General features: G+C 48.9%; 2 protein-coding genes across 3 annotated transcripts; one reads left to right on the plus strand and one right to left on the minus strand.

Annotated features, from left to right (window-relative positions):
* Window positions 1-272: 272 nt before the first annotated feature.
* Window positions 273-3,534, plus strand: oprd1b (opioid receptor, delta 1b). The gene is made up of 3 exons (XM_084669197.1): window positions 273-792; window positions 2,267-2,622; window positions 3,005-3,534. The coding sequence occupies exons 1-3, from the start codon at window positions 548-550 to the stop codon at window positions 3,532-3,534; spliced, it is 1,131 nt and encodes a 376-aa protein (XP_084525323.1). The 5' UTR covers window positions 273-547.
* Window positions 3,535-11,313: 7,779 nt separating this feature from the next.
* Window positions 11,314-18,443, minus strand: rcc1 (regulator of chromosome condensation 1). Of its 2 annotated transcripts, none has more exons than XM_084702315.1 (10): window positions 18,327-18,443; window positions 17,565-17,665; window positions 17,193-17,380; window positions 16,584-16,763; window positions 15,363-15,459; window positions 14,607-14,729; window positions 14,084-14,230; window positions 13,650-13,769; window positions 12,691-12,843; window positions 11,314-12,102 (listed from the first exon to the last, which is right to left on the minus strand). In XM_084702315.1, the coding sequence occupies exons 2-10, from the start codon at window positions 17,650-17,652 to the stop codon at window positions 11,927-11,929; spliced, it is 1,272 nt and encodes a 423-aa protein (XP_084558441.1). In that variant the 5' UTR covers window positions 17,653-17,665; window positions 18,327-18,443; the 3' UTR covers window positions 11,314-11,926. The 2 variants fall into 2 exon arrangements, with proteins under 2 accessions (XP_084558441.1, XP_084558442.1); XM_084702316.1 differs by lacking the exon at window positions 18,327-18,443 and adding an exon at window positions 17,770-18,178.
* Window positions 18,444-18,774: the final 331 nt, after the last annotated feature.

Raw genomic sequence — 18,774 nt, forward strand, 5'->3', positions numbered from 1 at the left:
AAATGATCACGTGTCATGCTTCTTTTATTCATTGCCAAAATGTAAGGATGACAACTTAATATGAAGAAATATTCATAATGCTGTCAAACAGTTGGTGTCTATGGTTACTGTGTTCCATTAGCTGTCAGTCGCAGAACTAGAGAGAGACTGGAGCAGACAAGCAAACCTACCCACGTCTTGCTTCGCGCACCAGTGCGTCTTTGTGGAGCCAACAGCTATATCCATTTGCAGCACCAACCGCTTGCCTTGCCTTTACCCAAGTGGCTCAGTGATCTGGATACACCAAACTAATACAAATCAAAAAAGTTATGGATGCGAATGCCTTTAATCGTATGCTATTGTTATGATTTTTATAATTGGTTCGACCTGAATCTAAACGTTTACTAGTTGGCAGTCGTGCGCGCTCTTGAAGCGATCAAAGCTTTGGTTTATCACACCTCTGTTCCGTCTGCGATTGAAGAGAGAACCTTTTTAATTTTAAATTACTACTACGCATTTTTACGAACTTTAATTGCTTCATCAAAGTCGTACCCGATACTGAGAAGCAATGGAGTACCCAACCCTTTCCGCGGCGGATTTCGCTGACCTGTATTCTGTTATCCCTTTTAATGTCTCATTTTTAGATGATGATTCCACCGGGCTCGTGTCATTATCTAAAGGCAACGGGACTGACGTTGCCACTAAAAAGGACAAAACAAGTGTTATTATCGCAATCTCGATAACAGCTCTTTATTCTCTCATATGTGTCGTGGGACTTCTCGGAAACATTCTCGTTATGTATGGAGTGGTAAGGTAAGCAACATTCTTTTATGGATCAGTAGTTGAATTATCTAATCTTTAAAACAAATAACCTACGAAAAGATATTGCAGACATTGCTAGTCAACGTCATTTTTTAAAGGTTTGCTTTGCAAGTGACTACTCATAATTTAGTTATTGGTCTTAACTGTCTTCGAATAACCCAAAGATGCATTGAAAATACACCCGTGTATACACAGACACACTCACACAACCACGCACGCCCTCATAAACACACTGACACTTCCACCTACGCACGCACACACACACACACACGCACACACACACACACACACACACACTTTCTTGTGACATAACTTGCCGGATCAATATTCTAGCTCCAGCATGCCAGGCTCACATTTGAACAGGAACAAGCTGGTTTGTGTTTTGTCCAAAGGGAAAGACTACATTAGCAAGATGACTGTGCCCTTTTCCCCTCACCATCTCAGCAAATAGCGACACTTTTACGGAACAGGTTCAAGCCCCCTTTGGGAAATATACTTGAAACTTAACCTCGATCCCAAGCTATAAGAGAGCAGAGTTTTCCCCTTTGAAAGTCAATACAGACTGAAGAGGCAACAATGCATTAGAGGATTGTTGTAATGTGTGTGTGGGCACAACACATTTCAAACTCTTGATGATCTAATTAAAGAGCCATTAAAAACACATTGTTACTGGAACTTAATTCTTGATTTCTGAAGTGAAGACACTTTTGAAATTCTCATAGATCCTCCGTATTTTCAACCATATTTTAAGTTTTGCATTACATTTTTTCAAACATTTGACTTCAGATGCAAATCTCTCGTCACACCTTGATCCTGGATCTGTCATCAACATCACAGGCTGGAGGCCTGGGGTCCCACAAGCTGGAGGCCTGGGCTCTGACAGGCTGGAGGCCTGGGGTCCCACAGGCTGAAGGGCTGTGTTTCCACAGGCTGAAGGGCTGTGTTTCCACAGGCTGAAGGGCTGGGGTCCTACAGGCTGAAGGGCTGTGTTTCCACAGGCTGAAGGGCTGTGTTTCCACAGGCTGAAGGGCTGTGTTTCCACAGGCTGAAGGGCTGGGCTCTGACAGGCTGAAGGGCTTGGGTCCCTCTGCCGATTCTGTTCTATTTGCTTCAAAGACTTCAAAACCCCAAGAAACAAAACAGGACAAAAGCACAGCCTTAACTCCAATTACATTCTGAATAACAAAAAACACAAGGTAACAAATCAAAATCAATTAAAGACACACAAAAAGGGGGTGGCCCTGTTAGCTCATTGGATAAGTCTCCATATCACGTAGGCTGAGGCCTTATAGCAGTGGCCTCCGTTCAAATTGGGGTTTAGCCCTTTGCTGCATGTCTTCCCCTCTCTCTCCCTACTTTTTCTGTTACACTTCACTCAAAACATATCCAATAAAGTATAAATAAGGCCCGAAAAATATCTCTTAATATAACAAACAAACCAAGAATCATCCTCTCTGGTTTCCAGGTACACCAAGATGAAAACCGCCACCAACATCTACATCTTCAACCTGGCCCTGGCTGACGCCCTGGCAACCAGCACGCTGCCCTTCCAGAGCGCCAAGTACCTGATGAACACCTGGCCCTTCGGACAGCTCCTGTGCAAGGTGGTCATCGCCATCGACTACTACAACATGTTCACCAGCATCTTCACGCTGACCATGATGAGCGTGGACCGCTACATCGCCGTGTGCCACCCTGTCCGGGCGCTGGACTTCCGCACGCCCGCCAAGGCCAAGCTCATCAACGTGTGCATCTGGATCCTGTCCTCAGCCATCGGAGTTCCCATCATGATCATGGCCGTTACCAAGGAGACGGAGAAAGGTGAGGGGGGTAGCGGCGACCGGGGGGGGGGGGGGGGGTGAGGGGGGCCGCAGGGGTTAAGGGGTTTAACTCGCGCCATTGTTTCCTGGCTGTCGTGCCGTGGTTGTCCTGTCAGCTTTCGTGTCGTTGCCAGTGTGAACAACAACAAAACAGCCCCTCTTCTCCTGTCAGGGACTAATGAGGCATTGAAAGATGCTGACGATCGTGTCGGATCATCCGTATGTGTCTGTGCTGCTGGTCGGCTAATTGTTTTTCCCCCCTCCACCCCCCACCCTTCCTCCCTTCCCCTTGTCCTCCCCCTCCCCTCTTCCTACCCCCACCCTCTCCGCCTCACCGCTCCCCCTCCACCCCAACCCTTTGCCCTCACCCCCCACCCCCGCAGGCAACACCGTGTGCATGCTCGGGTTCCCCCAGCCCGACTGGTACTGGGACACGGTCACCAAGATGTGCGTGTTCCTCTTCGCCTTCGTGGTGCCCGTCCTGGTGATCACCATCTGCTACGGCCTGATGATCCTGCGGCTGAAGAGCGTCCGCCTGCTCTCCGGCTCCAAGGAGAAGGACAGGACCATGCGCCGCATCACCCGCATGGTCCTGGTGGTGGTGGCCGCCTTCATCGTGTGCTGGACGCCCATCCACATCTTCATCATCGTCAAGAACTTTGTGGAGATCGACGCCCGGAACCCTCTGGTGGTAGCCAGCTGGCACCTGTGCATCGCCCTGGGCTACACCAACAGCAGCCTCAACCCCGTCCTCTACGCCTTCCTGGATGAGAACTTCAAGAGGTGCTTCAGGGACTTCTGCCTGCCGTATCGCGCCCGCATGGAGCAGAGCAGCTTTTCCAGGGCCCGCAACGCCACCAGGGAGCCCACGTCCGTGTGCGCCCCCTCGAACTCGGTGAAGAAGCCAGTATGACTAGGCATGGAGCAGGTGCCTGGCGCGGCCGAGCCGCGGACGCTCCAGGACGACCTGCAGACTGAGGTGACTCAGGTGTCCACGACGGAGTTCTGAGGAGATCTGGAACCTTCTTGAGGAGGGGGGGGGGAACGACAAACCCCTAACGCGCTGTTGTCTGTCTTCGACCTCATCTTTTTGACATGCCACCGATCGCGGCTCGCGGCGTGCGGTGAGGATGGTGTTTCACCGCTGGCAGTAAGTGCCTGTGGGAAGCTTTGGTGAACGTGTGGTATGATGTGCCTGGTACCATGTGTGCAGGGGGAGGGTCTAGACTCTAGACCATCTCAACTGGGGGGGCCAAGCTGGGCCCAGTTGTACTGTTAGAGGGGCCAGTTACGTGAAACATGATTGTTTTGTCTTATAGTTTTCTTCACTTCTTCACACAAGGCAAAATGCCATGTTTATAATTATTCACTCTACATGTAGGGGGGCCACAAGAGGGTCCAAGCTTGTTGTGTCACAGGGGCACTGGCCCCCCCTGCCACCCCCCCCCCCCCCCGAACCGCCCCTGCATGTGGGCAGTTAGCCTGACGTTGTCATACTCATAATTCTAGTCAGAATATGAGTCTGAGAACTCTCCGTTGGGCTTTGACTACGGGGCGTGTTTCAAACGAGCCTGGAAAACAAATGCCTCTTCGCTCAATTGGATAGACCTACAACCAATCAGAGCAACGTAATATGTTGTTTGTTCAAAACGAATTCAACTTAAGCGCTGTTTTGTGACGTGGGTGATTACGTTACTGTTGATCATCTGTCCATCATCGTATAAAGCCCGCCCTGGCAATTTCATTGGTCCGTCCCGATTCTGGGTTTTCTGTAGTTGTCCCCAATACGAGACCCTCCAGACCCAATTTCCCGAACACATTTTTTTGTGGGCGGGAGAAGTTGGGCTGGTAGCCAGGCTAGTGGGCGGTGACTTGTGCTGGGGTTTATTTACCAAGCTGCAGTGATGGTTTGTGACCAGGAGTCATAGATACTGAAATGTCGACATGTAAGAAGGAATAAGATGACAAAAGACATGGAGATGGTTCTTCTGTCGTGTTTGCTGAGATAGAAAAACATTCAGGTGAAATAGCTTTTTTATTTCAGTTTTGTCACTCAACAGTTCAGTTACAAGACAGACCTGAAAGACGGAACTGTGTGTGTGTGTGTGTGTGATTGTGTGTGTGCGCTTGTGTGTTTACATGCGTACTTGCGTGTGTGCGTGTGTGTGTGCATGAGTGCAAGTGTGATTGTGTGTTTGTGTTTACGTGCGTGCTCGTGTGTGTGCGTGTGTCTGTGAGCTGAGCGGCTCTGACAGCATGCATACACTGCTTCCATCGCTGCACAGTTGACTCATCCTTCCCCCCCTGGCCGTCAGGCTGCCATATTCTCCACCCAGTACACACTGTACACAACAACATCACTTCAGACTGTCACCAAGATGGCTCTTTCATCTTAACAATATACTTTTATTCATTTCGAGCCCCTCTTTCAGTGATTTCTTCTAACTTGGGGACACGAGCCAGTGAATGGGACTTTTGACCTAAACCATGGCCCCTGATAGGGCCTCACACAGCGACTCCCTGAAGCTTAGAAATCAATGTCACCTCCGATCTGGACACCACAGATGCTTAGTGTGGTGAACGTCTCCTCCACAATTTTGTCAAAACGACAAAAGGACTCTGAAATAGTTACATTGTTAAAGGCAGAAGGCATCCAGTCTTTGTTTTCCAGGCTTCTCTTACCGGATCGTCTCTTACCGTTTGTGTTCTTGTTCTGAAGTTCAACTTGACTGTTTGATCCTGTGATCATGTGACATATTCTGTGCGATGTACTGTTGAGATATCTTAGCGATTCGCCTATAAATGTTGACTATATTTTAATACTGTAATGCCAGTAGTCATAAATATAATCTACAAGCGCTATGAGTCTGCATCTTGAAAATGACACACATGCTACCACTGAGACATTTGTCTGCAATGAGGAGTGTGTACAAAAAGTGTGTTGCCTAGCAATGTCAGGTGTGCACAGTGTCGTGCAATTGAGAAACAGAGTACCGTACTGCCTTACTAACATTGTTTTCTGTAGCTTTCAGCGAGTGAAAAGTGTTGTTGTGTTGGCTTCTTATTTGGTTTGATTTTGAACGTTAACTTTTGGTGTGTTGGTTAAAAGCTTTTCATGATTTTACTGTTGGGGGTTCAGGCAGAGGGGTCAGTGTATAGTTACAATGCATACAGTATATGAACATTGTATTTGGCTGTTAAAGGTTTTGTGAACTATATCTTTAAATGATTAATGTTTACACATATATGTCTGATTTAATATGTATTAATGTCTTAATTTAGATGAAAATGTTATCCAGTGACATACGAGGTGATTTGAACCTGCAACATTTTAGTCTGCCAATAAGTGCTCGACCACTGAGCTGTACCTATTGAAATTCTTGCTTGCAGATAAATGCATGTTGCAAACTGGCTTGGTTTGTATAAAGTATTTTACAGGGGAAAACACAAAAACTGACTTCACCAGCTGTGCATTCACTTTAGAGTTCCTGTGCTCATCAGAAAGAGGTCCTTGCCCCTCATGTATACATTGAAAAAACGACAAAAGGCAGAAGAAAGATTTCATCCAATCATTCCTTGAGAAAAATCCAACAAAGCGATGTTCCCCCCCCCCCTAAAAAACAAAACAACATCAACAACCCCTACAGATTGCAGCTCTTTCCTGTCTGTTCCTCTCTAGCTTCCCTGATGCTATTCAGAATCTCCCGTGTGGAGACAGACGACCCCGTATTCAATCTCAGCCTTCTGCACTCCTGCAATCCTCCAGGCGCAGAACACCAGCCTGCGGCCACACGGCCGTCATCAAGGGGAGGAGTGCCCCTCCCCCGGGGCTCCGGCAGGCGTTACCATGGGGAACGAGTTGCTGATGGTGTGTCGGGGCTGACATGGAAGCCTTCCACTGAACTACTGAGTGAACCTAAGGTCACGCCCATGAAATATAGATGTACCCGAATGGGGTAAGAGAACTTAAACTACTTGATGAATTTTTTATGGTGTATCGACTTTGCACCTAAAAACACGGGTTCCTCGTGAAGACAGTTAACCCCAAGGCTCCAGAGATGATAGGCCATCTTCAGGAGTCCACACAGCTTCGCTTACGTTTGTGTTCTCTCTGTTGAATGGGGGCGCGACACACGTGTCTGCACATACACAACAGGGAACTTGGGAAATTTCGGCGGAGGCTTACGTTATTATACATGATGCTAATGACGGACAAGTGTTTTACAGGGAAAGAATGACATGCTTTCATGTGTTGCCCTTGTATCCTCAGGCGTGTGTTCACACACTGGAGGTGGGCAGCTTTTCCTCCAGTTAGACGAGTATGTCACCATAGCATCATCCAATACGAAGGGTTACTATCACTCGCATGAAGCACAAAAGAGGCATTCTGAATGGACAAACAACATCTCATCTTAATGATGAATTCCATCCACGGGTTCTCAAAGACATGAGAGACCTTGGGAGTGGACAGGTGAGAGAGAGAACAGAGAGAGAGAGAGAGAGAGAGAGAGAGAGAGAGAGAGAGAGAGAGAGAGAGAGAGAGAGACAGAGAGAGAGACAGAGAGAGAGAGAGAGAGATATGGAGAGAGTGCAAGGGAGGGAGAGGAATGGAGAGAGAACAAGAAAGAGAAAAGAGACAAAAAGAGAGTAATGGAGAGAGAGTGATTGAGAGTGATAGAGAGGGAGAGTGATAGAAAACGAGAGACATGGAAAGAGAGAGCTAGAGAACCAGAGATTGAACAAAACAGAGCAAGAAAGAGAGAGAGAACAAGATAGAGCGATATCATGCTCCTGAAGCATTCATAATAACTCTGAATATTGCAACGCCAGCGATGGCCTGCTCTGAACCCGTCTCTGTTGTACTGACGCTCGGTCCTGACGGAACAGGATCCTGTGAGCCTCTCCTTCTCGTCCCTCAAAGGGGCAGATCTGTCAAGTGACCTGAGGAACTGCCAGTGACAATCAATAATTAACGCTTGTAAAATCTGGTGAAGTCTGAAAGCGCCCTTGAACACACAACAACAGATTCGTGGAGTTCTGCCAGGAGATCGTTTTTACTGATAAGTGCTCGCCTCAAGTGTTTACAGCAGAGCGCCAGGTTTCATTTCCGAGAGTGTTTTAAAGGTTTCAGACGAGACCTCAGGTTCCATCCTGACAAGCAGCTGAAAGGGAGGATGTGCGGGGGGGGGGGGGGTACCATCTGGCGCAAGGTGCCCTGAGAGCTTCATAGGGCTGGGGGTTTGCAAATACACGGCCTCTTCAGGAACAACCTCATTATCGCTCATCTGGCCTATTGGGCTCCACACCATGCACCTCAATATTGTTGCCCTTTTGTGTTAACCCACCCCCCACCCCCACCGCACACACACCTCATCCACCTCTCTAGGTGTCTATGATAGTGGATACTGCAACACTTCCCCCATGAATATTCACCATCTTGTAACATGTCACATTTCCAGCTGCCCTACATCAGCTCTGCCTACAACACAGGCGAACGCACTGGAAGCTCCATTAGCTTGGTGATATCGTGCTGTCGGAGTCTCAGGAAGGCTTGTGACATCTAATGAGCTTGGAGACTCTCTCTCGCTGCTAGTACCCTCCTGGTTTCCTGTACGGCTGTCCAGTGCTGTGGGCGGCACAGATTCACATGCTCTCCACTCTCACAATGCTCTTGGGAAGAGCCATTCTGCGGTAATTACAGAGAAAATTCATGATTGCTGGAGGACCCGTTTGGAGTGAAGTGTAATATGTACTGTGGAGAAAGGTCATTTATTTCCCAAGAATGCTCGAGTTGAGTTTCTGCATTCACTCACGCACGCACACACAAGCACACACATAACGGCAAAACAACCAAACATGCACACACAAACATGCAGGCATGGACACAAACAGACAAGATTGCACAGACACTCATGCACATACACACACGCACACGGATATGCACTCACGCATGCACACAAATTTGCACCCCCCCAAAAATGCGCACACACATACGCACACACAAACATGCACACACGCACGCTCCCTCAAAGGTAATGTTTGCTGGCTCCATGTAATCACCGACCGTTTTTGTACACAAGGCTCGAAATGTCCGATTAAAGGCAAAGGGAAACAGCATGGTGAGTCCGTGGCTTCTCTCTGATGGGTGATTGAATCGCTCTTGACGCGCCTGGCTCATTCCCATTACCTGACCTGTAACAAAGGCCATTACAGAGCCTGTGGGCTGATTCACTTCAGCACCCACACACTCTCTCTGCAGTTCAACTGTCATCCAACTACAGCAATTCTACAAGGTAAAAACATACGGTGTGAATATGCAGTGCTAGGACAAATACTGGTTCGGGCAGGAATTGCCGTGGGAGAAGTCGCTTGTGACAGTCGGTGAGGTGGATATTCAGACGTTCAGTTTGGTTTGAAATGTTGCTGCGACAGTGGCGTTTTAATCGCGAGCCTCTGGTGAAGCAGCGCTGGGCCTGCGTGAAGTCGGTGGAAACTGTGCGCGAGTGATGAAGGGGTGTGAGGTCACAAATGCATATCCTCTCACGCGCGGATGAGTGCATGTTAATTAAACACACGCACACACACGGAGGATCATAAACAAGAACATCTCAAAACACATGTTGTCTGCCGAACACATCCTGATGAGAGTACAACGGCTGCCAAACAGTATTGCTTCTGATTTTTAAACAAGAAATAGGCTAAACCCATGTAATTGATGAGCACAATCAACTTCGTAAAACCGGTAATGGAGGACGCAACGTGGACAGATGATCTCTCTGCCATCATCTCTGGAGCCGCACTCCGGGGGCACCGTGATTCCAGTGAAAACTCCGCTCGAGGACGTAGTCTTGATTATAATACCAGGGGGCCCGCACTCAACACAATTTGGAAATCACACGCATAATTTCATACGCGACGAGCCTGTGAATTAAGGAGAGCCCTCAGTCAGGGCGAGGGGAATTTGCCTACATGGACTAGGCCCTGAGGAAAGCTGATTGATTAATTCCGCTTTGTTTTATTACTGAGCATTTGGCTGACAATGTGGAGCTTTCGGCGCAATGCCGAATGCTGTCTCCTTGGTGATATGTTTTGGGACAGGGGATTATAACACGACGGACACCCTGACCGTATTTGCTCGTAATGAAAGGGTTTAATCAATGAATTTGGGTCACAGATTCACGTCAAGATTTCAAGATTAAATACCTTTAAAAATAAAGGCAATGCAGACTTGGAGGTATTTAATCCTACACTTGCAAGTTAATAAATATTCATCTGCTCTGCCCAACATCTTGACGTGCAATTTGTTGGTGGCATGTTCAATTAACATGTTTAATGACTCAGCCCACTATCTAGACAGACTTTAATTGGTTTTCTTTTATCAAAACAATGAGTAAGCCGAATGAAACGCAGCACAATTTGTTGCACATGAGCCAAATACAAAGACAATTCGCTTTCACTCTGTTTGGATGCATTTATCTCCCAAAACACATCACCACAAAGCTGGCCTTACACTGCCTGTGATGCAGCCGGCCTTACACAGCCTGTGATGCAGCCGGCCTTACACAACCTGTGATGCATTGTGTCAATCAAACAACTCTTGACATTCTCTCCGTCGGACATTACAACAACAAAAAGAGGGCGTGCCTCTGCTCATCAATCAAGAGCTTGTAGGAGATGCTGGTAGAGAGACCTCCCCCCTCTGTAGGAGATGCTGGTAGAGAGACCTCCCCCCTCTGTAGGAGATGCTGGTAGAGAGACCTCCCCCCTCTGTAGGAGATGCTTGTAGAGACCTCCCCCCTCTGTAGGAGATGCTGGTAGAGACCTCCCCCCTCTGTAGGAGATGCTGGTAGAGAGACCTCCCCCCTCTGTAGGAGATGCTAGGAGAGAGACCTCCCCCCTCTGTAGGAGATGCTGGGAGAGAGACCTCCCCCCTCTGTAGGAGATGCTCGGAGAGAGACCTCCCCCCTCTGTAGGAGATGCTGGTAGAGACCTCCCCCCTCTGTAGGAGATGCTGGTAGAGAGACCTCCCCCCTCTGTAGGAGATGCTCGGAGAGAGACCTCCCCCCTCTGTAGGAGATGCTGGTAGAGACCTCCCCCCTCTGTAGGAGATGCTGGGAGAGAGACCTCCCCCCTCTGTAGGAGATGCTGGTAGAGACCTCCCCCCTCTGTAGGAGATGCTAGGAGAGAGACCTCCCCCCTCTGTAGGAGATGCTGGGAGAGAGACGTCACCCCTCTGTAGGAGATGCTGGTAGAGACCTCACCCCTCTGTAGATGTTGGTAGAGAGACCTCACTCCTCTGCATCTTTATTATTTCAAATGGAGCCGAGGGCTGTTTCATGCCCGTCTCTCCTCCTCTGTAGTGCACTACAGCGAGATGAAAGAGGCAGAGTCCCCACGACAGATACTTCCTGCTGGTCAACATGGGAAGCGAGTCCCTTTGAAGTGATCCATCGCATTTCTTCCATGCTATCATTAAACTTTCCAGAGTTGCGTTCAAGTTCTCAGTTAATGCCGGTCACTTGGCCAGCTACAGCAGTTCACGATGACCAGAATAGGTCTTTCTCGGTAACTACCTTCCTTGTAATCTCCTAATTTAGGACATCAAAGTAGCAAGTGTCAGATGAAGCTCGTCACTGCAGAATTTAAGCAGTATTAAAACTCAACAAATAAGGAATATTATGGACAAAGAATGTAAACAAAGTTGGACTTTTAATTTCACATAAGCAAACAGTGTGATACAGTACAATATGCGGTACATTTTTGAACTAGTACAACCTATTGAGTGTGCAAGGGGTACAACGAGCAGATTCAGGTCAAAATGGACAAAAACGTTGGTGGGGCTGATGCCAGAACGCTCTTCTGAACTTGTCAGAACTTTTATTGCTCTGAGGAATATGGAAATCTTTAAAAGACAGTGGACTCATTCATTTAAAAAGCTTGATCATTTTCCCTCATGTACATACAATCATACACACACACACGCACACACTAAAGATTTGTAATAAAAAGAAAAGAAAAAATCTAGATTTAAAAAAATAGTTTCTTTCTCGTGTTTATCATGATCAACATCTGAAGATGTTTAGGGTTTTTGTTAGAGCCGAGAGCTGTCGTAACTGGGAGCTAGTTTCAAACCGCGCTCTCAACAAGACCCTGTTCCCACAACAAGACCCTGTTCCCTCCAAGGCTTGGTTCTGTGGAGTAAGTCACATCAGCTACCCCCACCCCCCCGCCCCCTCCCGCACGCAAGAACTCAACACAGCTGGTACACACCAAGGTCACCCCACTACAGGCTGCAGGGGCGATCATCAGCTCTCCTGCTCATCTCTGACCAGCAGGACAGTGTGCTGCCCCCCGCTGGACACGGCCAGCACTGCACGCTTCTCCAGCTGTTTCCCAGACATCTCCACAGGGCTCCACTCGTCGTCCTCTTCCCCCGTGCCAAGCTGCAGGTTGGTGCCCATGCCCCAGGAGTACACAGACCCTGCAGAACGCACACACACGGTCAACAACAATCACAACATCTTGTACTGAGTAGTGTGTGTACCGTGCTAAGTAGTAGTAGTGTGTGTGTGTATTGTGCCAAAGTATCCTCTCTTGTACAAGAACACCAGACACAGGAAGTCTCACCTGCCCCGGAGACACCAGACACAGGAAGTCTCACCTGCCCCGGAGACACCAGACACAGGAAGTCTCACCTGCCCTGGAGACACCAGACACAGGAAGTCTCACCTGCCCTGGAGACACCAGACACAGGAAGTCTCACCTGCCCTGGAGACACCAGACACAGGAAGTCTCACCTGCCCCGGAGACACCAGACACAGGAAGTCTCACCTGCCCCGGAGACACCAGACACAGGAAGTCTCACCTGCCCTGGAGACACCAGACACAGGGAGTCTCACCTGCCCTGGAGACACCAGACACAGGAAGTCTCACCTGCCCTGGAGACACCAGACACAGGAAGTCTCACCTGCCCCGGAGACACCAGACACAGGAAGTCTCACCTGCCCTGGAGACACCAGACACAGGAAGTCTCACCTGCCCCGGAGACACCAGACACAGGAAGTCTCACCTTGCTTGGTCACAGCGTAGCTGACGGAGGCGCCGCACGCCACTCCCTGGGCGGGCCCGATGCCAGGCACAGGGGTGGGCTCGCTCTTCTCCTCTGCGCCCGCGCCCAGCCCCAGGCGGCCGTACTCCGCCCGGCCCAGGCTGTATGCCTGGCCTGCATCGACACACAAAATCAGGGAAACCCTCACTCAATTCAGCTGTTCAAAATCAGAGTTCACAATCAAGAGTTCATTTGCAGCCTCCGCGGTCCAATTTCAGCTCATAAGACAGGTAGTTGTATGGTCAAAAGGCACAGGTCAACATACGCAGGTCAAAACAAAACACATTTCCTTTTCTTAATTTTTTAAATAATAAATAATAATAATAAATATATTATTATTATTTATTTGCCAAGTTCCACAGGGATACTAACAAGTTTGATTCCCAAACCAGGAATGAGGGAAAAGCTCTGGCTCAACTAGGTTAGCATGCTGTTCGTCAACAAGCCGGTCACGACTGAGTAGGCTGTAGAGTCAGGCCAGGACTGACTTCATGCTCTATAAGACTCAGTAGGCTGCAGCTTTGATCTGGGGACAGGAATCGGAATAGCTTAGTTGTACAGCGTTTGGCTGCAGAACAAGGAGGTTTCAAGTTCACATAGGGTGAATTTGGGTAATCTGGGACACTGAGTAATGTGGGACACCTTAGCTCCAGAGCGTTTTCTTCTCTGCTATGACAATGTCTAGTCCACAGAACTTTTACGCTGGGTTTAGCATGGATGTCACGTGACTGAAATCACAACACGTGATTGGTGTGGTGTCACAAAAAGGGGCAGGGCACGAGTTAATCAGTAAGCTCTGATGACAAAACGCATGCAAAAAATGTCCTAGACCACCTGAATACCCCCACACCCCCCCTCCCAGTATGTCGCTATGGATACAAGCGTGTGCTCTGTGAGAACATGAGGTGGCGTGTCCTCACCGTTGGAGTCGAGGCAGAGCGTGTGGTGCTGCCCTCCGGAGAAGCCCACCCAGGAGGTGGTGGAGTTCTTGAAGCAGGTCAGTTTCTCCGGGGCGAAGCACGAGTCCACGCTCTTTGTCCCTGGGAAGCACAAGAAGGGGACGGCGGGCTTTAGGACCCTGACGCCACCCTGACATCACGTCGACTGAACTCCCCGTTAAGCGAGTGACACGGGGAAAAAGGCCGACCGCGTGCGAGGAGGTAACAAAGTGTCATGGACAGAAGGAAACTATTCTGTTTTAGTTCATTAATTTTACTTTGTTATTCTATTAGGCACTTGTCCTAGCTTTTTAGCCTTTACTTCTTTGTATACGTTCTGTTTTTGGCTCTTGTTTGTAATGTTCTCCTCTTATCTCTCGTATCATGCCAGGCTCCATGTTTGTGTGGGTGCTCACCCAGCTGGTGGTAATTGGACAGTCCAAAGCCGTAGACGTGGCCCTCTTTAGACACGGCGAAGGTGAAGTAGGCCCCGCAGAAGGCATCCGTGAAGTGAACTTTGACCCTGGACCGGACCTTCACCAACTGGGGTTCCAGCAGTCGGGCTTTAAAACACACACGCACACACACACGCCAGTCACACACACACACAATTACATGGAAGAAACGGTGACAATGTTCGAGCCAGCCCAGGAATCCTACATGTATACATTTTACTCCAGGGCATTTTATGTAGCGTATTTTATTGTGTGCATTTTACACACTTTCTCTTGTTTTGTTTTTTTTAATTCTGAATTGTGGTACTTGCTAACTGGACTCCGACATGCCTCTGCATATTGGCTCTCGGGAACAAAGGAAGTGTATTTAGTTGAGGACTCGATGACCAGCGCTGCTGTGTGGTGTGTGTGTGCAGCGCTGCTGTGTGGTGTGTGTGTGCAGAGCTGCGGTCGGAGGTTTGGTGAATCCTCGACTGATACTCACACAGCCCTTTCCTGCCTCCTCTGTTGGCAAAGAACTCCGGCACCCTTCCCAGCTGCCCCTGCTCGCCGCAGCCCGACGTGAAGAGGTCTCCCCCCAGCGTCAGCATCACCAGGTGGTCGTTACCTAGCGACGGGGGGGGGGGGGGAAGGGCAAACGAGGAAGTGAACAAGGGGCACCTGAGGGGGGAGGGAGGACCCCCTGTCCTGCATGTTCTAGATCGGGGGTGTCAAACTCCGGTCCTCGAGGGCCGCTGTCCTGCATGTTTTAGATGTTTCCCTGCTCCAACACACCTGATTCAATTAAATGGGTTGTTATAACGACCATTCATTAGAATCAGGTGAGCTGGATCAGGGAAACATCGAAAACATGCAGGACAGCGGCCCCTCGAGGACCGGAGTTTGACACCCCTGTTCTAGATGTTTCCCTGCTCCAACACAGCTGATTCTAATAAATGGGTCGTTATCTAGCTCTGTAGAAGCCTGGTAACGAACATGCATTTTAATCAGGTGTGTGGGAGCCCAGAAACATCTAAAGCATGCAGGACAGGGGCTCCCTGAGGACCAGGGTTAAGAGCCACTGATCCAGGAGGAGGGCGTTACCCATCCCTGGTCCTCGGGACTCCCTGCCCTGCATGTTCTAGATGTTTCCCTGCTCCAACACACCTGATTCAAAAGAACGGGCAGTGATCAGCCTTCCGCTGAGCTTCATAACGACCCCTTCATTAGAATCAGGTGTGGCGGTTGCAAAACATCTCACCTGAGACTATTTTCACCACAGGCTCTTTGATTGGGACCTTGACGGGCAGGGCACATTTCTTCATGGACTCCAACAGGCCAATGACCCCACTGTTATCCTGGTTCAGAACAACAAAGAACCACATTAGCAGCTGTGGAACACTTGAGTCTCATTCAGCCGACACACGGCTTGGTCTACAGCAGCAGGTCTTCGACCTGTCCTGCATGTTTAATGCTGGGTACACGCCACAGGAAAATCGGGCCGATTTCGCCCCTTCCGACAATCCTCGGTAATATCCCTATTATCATGATGGTTCTGCAGATTATGTGATCAGATGTTCTCTTGGTGTGAGGTGTTTTAAGAGTGACCGAATCTACTCAGAAGGACGTCAGAGAAGCCCCGGTCGCATATCGTAAATATTCAACATGTCAGAAATCCTGATGTGTGGGGGGAATCCCGAGGACAAACCCCAAAATGATCACGTGAAACGAAACAATATCCAATCAGCAAGCAAGCTGAGAGAAGACGGAAGCATAACAAACGCAGTCATGGCGCAGCACAAAGTTAAATGGATTTGGACTGCAGAGATGGAGGATCAGCCTGTCGATTTGTGGCAACAGCAAACCCTTTTCTTTTTTTTCCCCGCACATTTTCTGTGAAAATCGTTCCCAACACTATCATCGCAATTTCTTCCTGCATATCGTCCGCCATGCTTATTCTGAAGTCTCGAGAGATTTAGCAGATTTCCTGTGTTCAGTCAGGACACTGGTTGAAAACCAGTTTGTATAGGAGCAAAACGGTTACATCTAGGATTTTTGGTCCTATAGTGTGTGGTGTTTGTCTTCGGGGTTCCCCCCACACATCAGGATATCTGGTCGGAAATGTGAAATATTTACAATGCGCGATCGGGGCGGCTCCGACGTTCTTCCAAGCAAGTTTGGTCACTTAACACACCTCACACCAAGGGAAAATGTGATAAAATAAACTGTAGATAAGCAGGACATAACCTAGGATTGTCGCGACATAACCAAGGGATTGTCGGAACATTACCTTGGATTGTCGGGACATAACCCAGGATTGTCGGAAGGGGGAAATCGGCCCCAAATCTGCCCGATTATCTTGTGGTGTGTACCCAGCATAAACCATACAGGGCAGTGGGCCCTGAGGACCAGGGTGGCAGATCCCCGGTCTAGAGGACGTCGTGCCAGGCGGCAGTGGTGGTCATGGTGGCGTCTGACGTACCCTGAAGGAGCCCCAGAGGTACACGGCACCGTCCTCAGTGAGAGCGGCCGTGTGGCTGTCCCCTGCAGACACCTGCACCACCCTGTCCTCCAGCACCACCTTCCCCGGCACCGTCTCTGAACCCTCCCCAGACGTCTCCCGGCCTAGGGCTCCCTCGTCGTTACAGCCGAACGTGTAGACCTAGAGGGGAGGGAAGAGGGGGAGAGAAGAGAAGAGGGGAGTGGGGGAGGGGATAGGGGAGGGAGAGAGAAGGGAATAGGGGAGGGAGAGAAGAGGGGAGGGAGAGAGAAGAGGGGAGAGGAGGGAGAGAGAAGAGGGGAGGGAGAGAAGAGGGAAGTAGGGGATAGGGGAGGGGAGTGGGGGAGGGAGGGAGAGAGAAGAGAGGTAGGAGAGGGAATAGGGAAGGGGAGTGCGGGAGGGAGAGAGAAGAGAGGAGGGGAGAGGAGGGAGAGAGTGAGTGAAGAGGTGAGAGGGAAGAGAGAAGAGAGGGAGATAAAGAAACAAGACTGTCAAGAATGCCCTCCATGGAGCACCCTGATGGCTCACTGGGTAAGCGCATGTACCAGGCCATGGCTCAATGCAAAACGTGCCCTGGTGTTGTTGACTTACGCTGCCCGTGTCGCTGACACAGACTGTGTGCATGCCTCCGGCTGCCACCTGCACCACGCCCTCGGGGAGGGGCACCAGAGCAGGCTTCTTCCTCTCCATGACATCCTCTCCCAGCCCCAACTGACCCACATCTCCCTGGCCCAGAACCAGGACCAGGCCCTTCTCCTGCCCATGGCTGCTGTGGGAGACTGTCACAACACACATCGCATACGCTGTATTCAGGACAGGCCGAATGGGGGCAAACATTTTAATTAGCCATCTCGGAAAAATAAACAAGGAGGGCAGTAACAAAACCGGCCGCCATGGGACTGCGTGGTGAGGAGGGTCTTTGCAGAACAGTGGCTGATGACGGGATTTTCAAACCAATTTTACCTTTAGCTTTCTTGGGACTTTTTGCCGTCTTTGCAGATTCCTCTGGCTTGATTTCCAACTGTCTCTTTGCGGTCTTCTTAGGAGGCATGGCTTGTACAGATCTGGCAAGAAAGAACATCAAATAAGATCAACAATAACATTATGAGTAAAGACTATGCATGAGAAGAGTAGTGTCTTAGTTAGCCACTTGGATAAAACTACTTACTATTCACTTTCTACTCAGCGGCTAGCTGACGCTGGTTACTACAGCCAGAATATATTTATATCACAAGCAGCTAGCGAGCTACACGGTTCGACAAAGGGCAGTGACGAGACAGACTTCCACAGATGCCACAACTTTTCCGTTTGTGAGTCGACAGTCACATGCAGAACACAGCTGTTCACGTCGACTGGCTACACATGTGGCCTTCTAGGCTTGTATGCTAGCTACCTAACGGCATAACTTTCATCGTAAAACCATCCCACTAACCTAAACTAACTTGTTAGACAGGTAACTGTTGATAGTAAAGGTTACAAGTCGCCCACAAACAAACAGTGCTAGCCTAGCAAGCTATTTAATTTGCAAGCTAAAAGTTAACTAGAGCAGGCAAGAGCCGGCAGGTTGTGTTGCAATGCTAGCTAAACAGACATCCTAGTTAGGTAGCTAGCTAGCTATTGTACTGACACATGAATGAATTAAAAAATCGCTAAATCAAAATAAAGAAAACATTTCCAGAAGTGACACATTTTCCGATATAAAATTAATATTTTCTATGACGTTACCTTCACCGTAATCGATTCAATTTTGTAATAAATATCAGTCTCTTCAGCTACCTAGGCTAGCCGAAACGGTCAATGTGTTGCTTACGGCGTTTCCCAGTCTGCACCACTTTCAACACGCGCCCTAGAAACACGTAAGTTTTTAAAGAGACAGTAGCTGCCTGAGTCTGATATTTGAACAGGTTAGAAATAAAAGCGAAAAGAAGGACACCTCGTCACGACCAACCGCTGTGATCAATTTCCGAAGTAAATTGCGTGGGAATATTGAAAATATGGTTCGCGTTATGATTTTTCCTCCATTTATTCTTCACGAATTACTAGTTCATGTTACCTACTAATTCCACCAGCAGATGTCAGCGCAGGCTTATATTGGAGGTCACAACAGATTCCATTAGTCGCTTGAATTAAATCAAATCAAATGTAATTTGTTTAGTCCTATCTACAGTCAATA

The sequence above is a fragment of the Hypomesus nipponensis genome, chromosome 2 (assembly GCF_054491055.1).
Source record: "Hypomesus nipponensis isolate SF chromosome 2, ASM5449105v1, whole genome shotgun sequence".
NCBI classification, from domain to species: domain Eukaryota; kingdom Metazoa; phylum Chordata; class Actinopteri; order Osmeriformes; family Osmeridae; genus Hypomesus; species Hypomesus nipponensis.

Excerpts from the sequence above, each read along its gene's own strand:
- oprd1b (XM_084669197.1), top strand. The coding sequence starts at position 548 with ATGGAGTACCCAACCCTTTCCGCGGCGGATTTCGCTGACCTGTATTCT. Across the intron at positions 793-2,266 it reads GTTATGTATGGAGTGGTAAG|GTACACCAAGATGAAAACCG; the intron begins GTAAGCAACATT and ends TCTGGTTTCCAG. Across the intron at positions 2,623-3,004 it reads TACCAAGGAGACGGAGAAAG|GCAACACCGTGTGCATGCTC; the intron begins GTGAGGGGGGTA and ends CCACCCCCGCAG.
- rcc1 (XM_084702315.1), bottom strand. The coding sequence starts at position 17,652 with ATGCCTCCTAAGAAGACCGCAAAGAGACAGTTGGAAATCAAGCCAGAG. Across the intron at positions 17,381-17,564 it reads AAGTCCCAAGAAAGCTAAAG|TCTCCCACAGCAGCCATGGG; the intron begins GTAAAATTGGTT and ends GTGTTGTGACAG. Across the intron at positions 12,844-13,649 it reads GCTCTGCCTCGACTCCAACG|GCCAGGCATACAGCCTGGGC; the intron begins GTGAGGACACGC and ends GTGTCGATGCAG.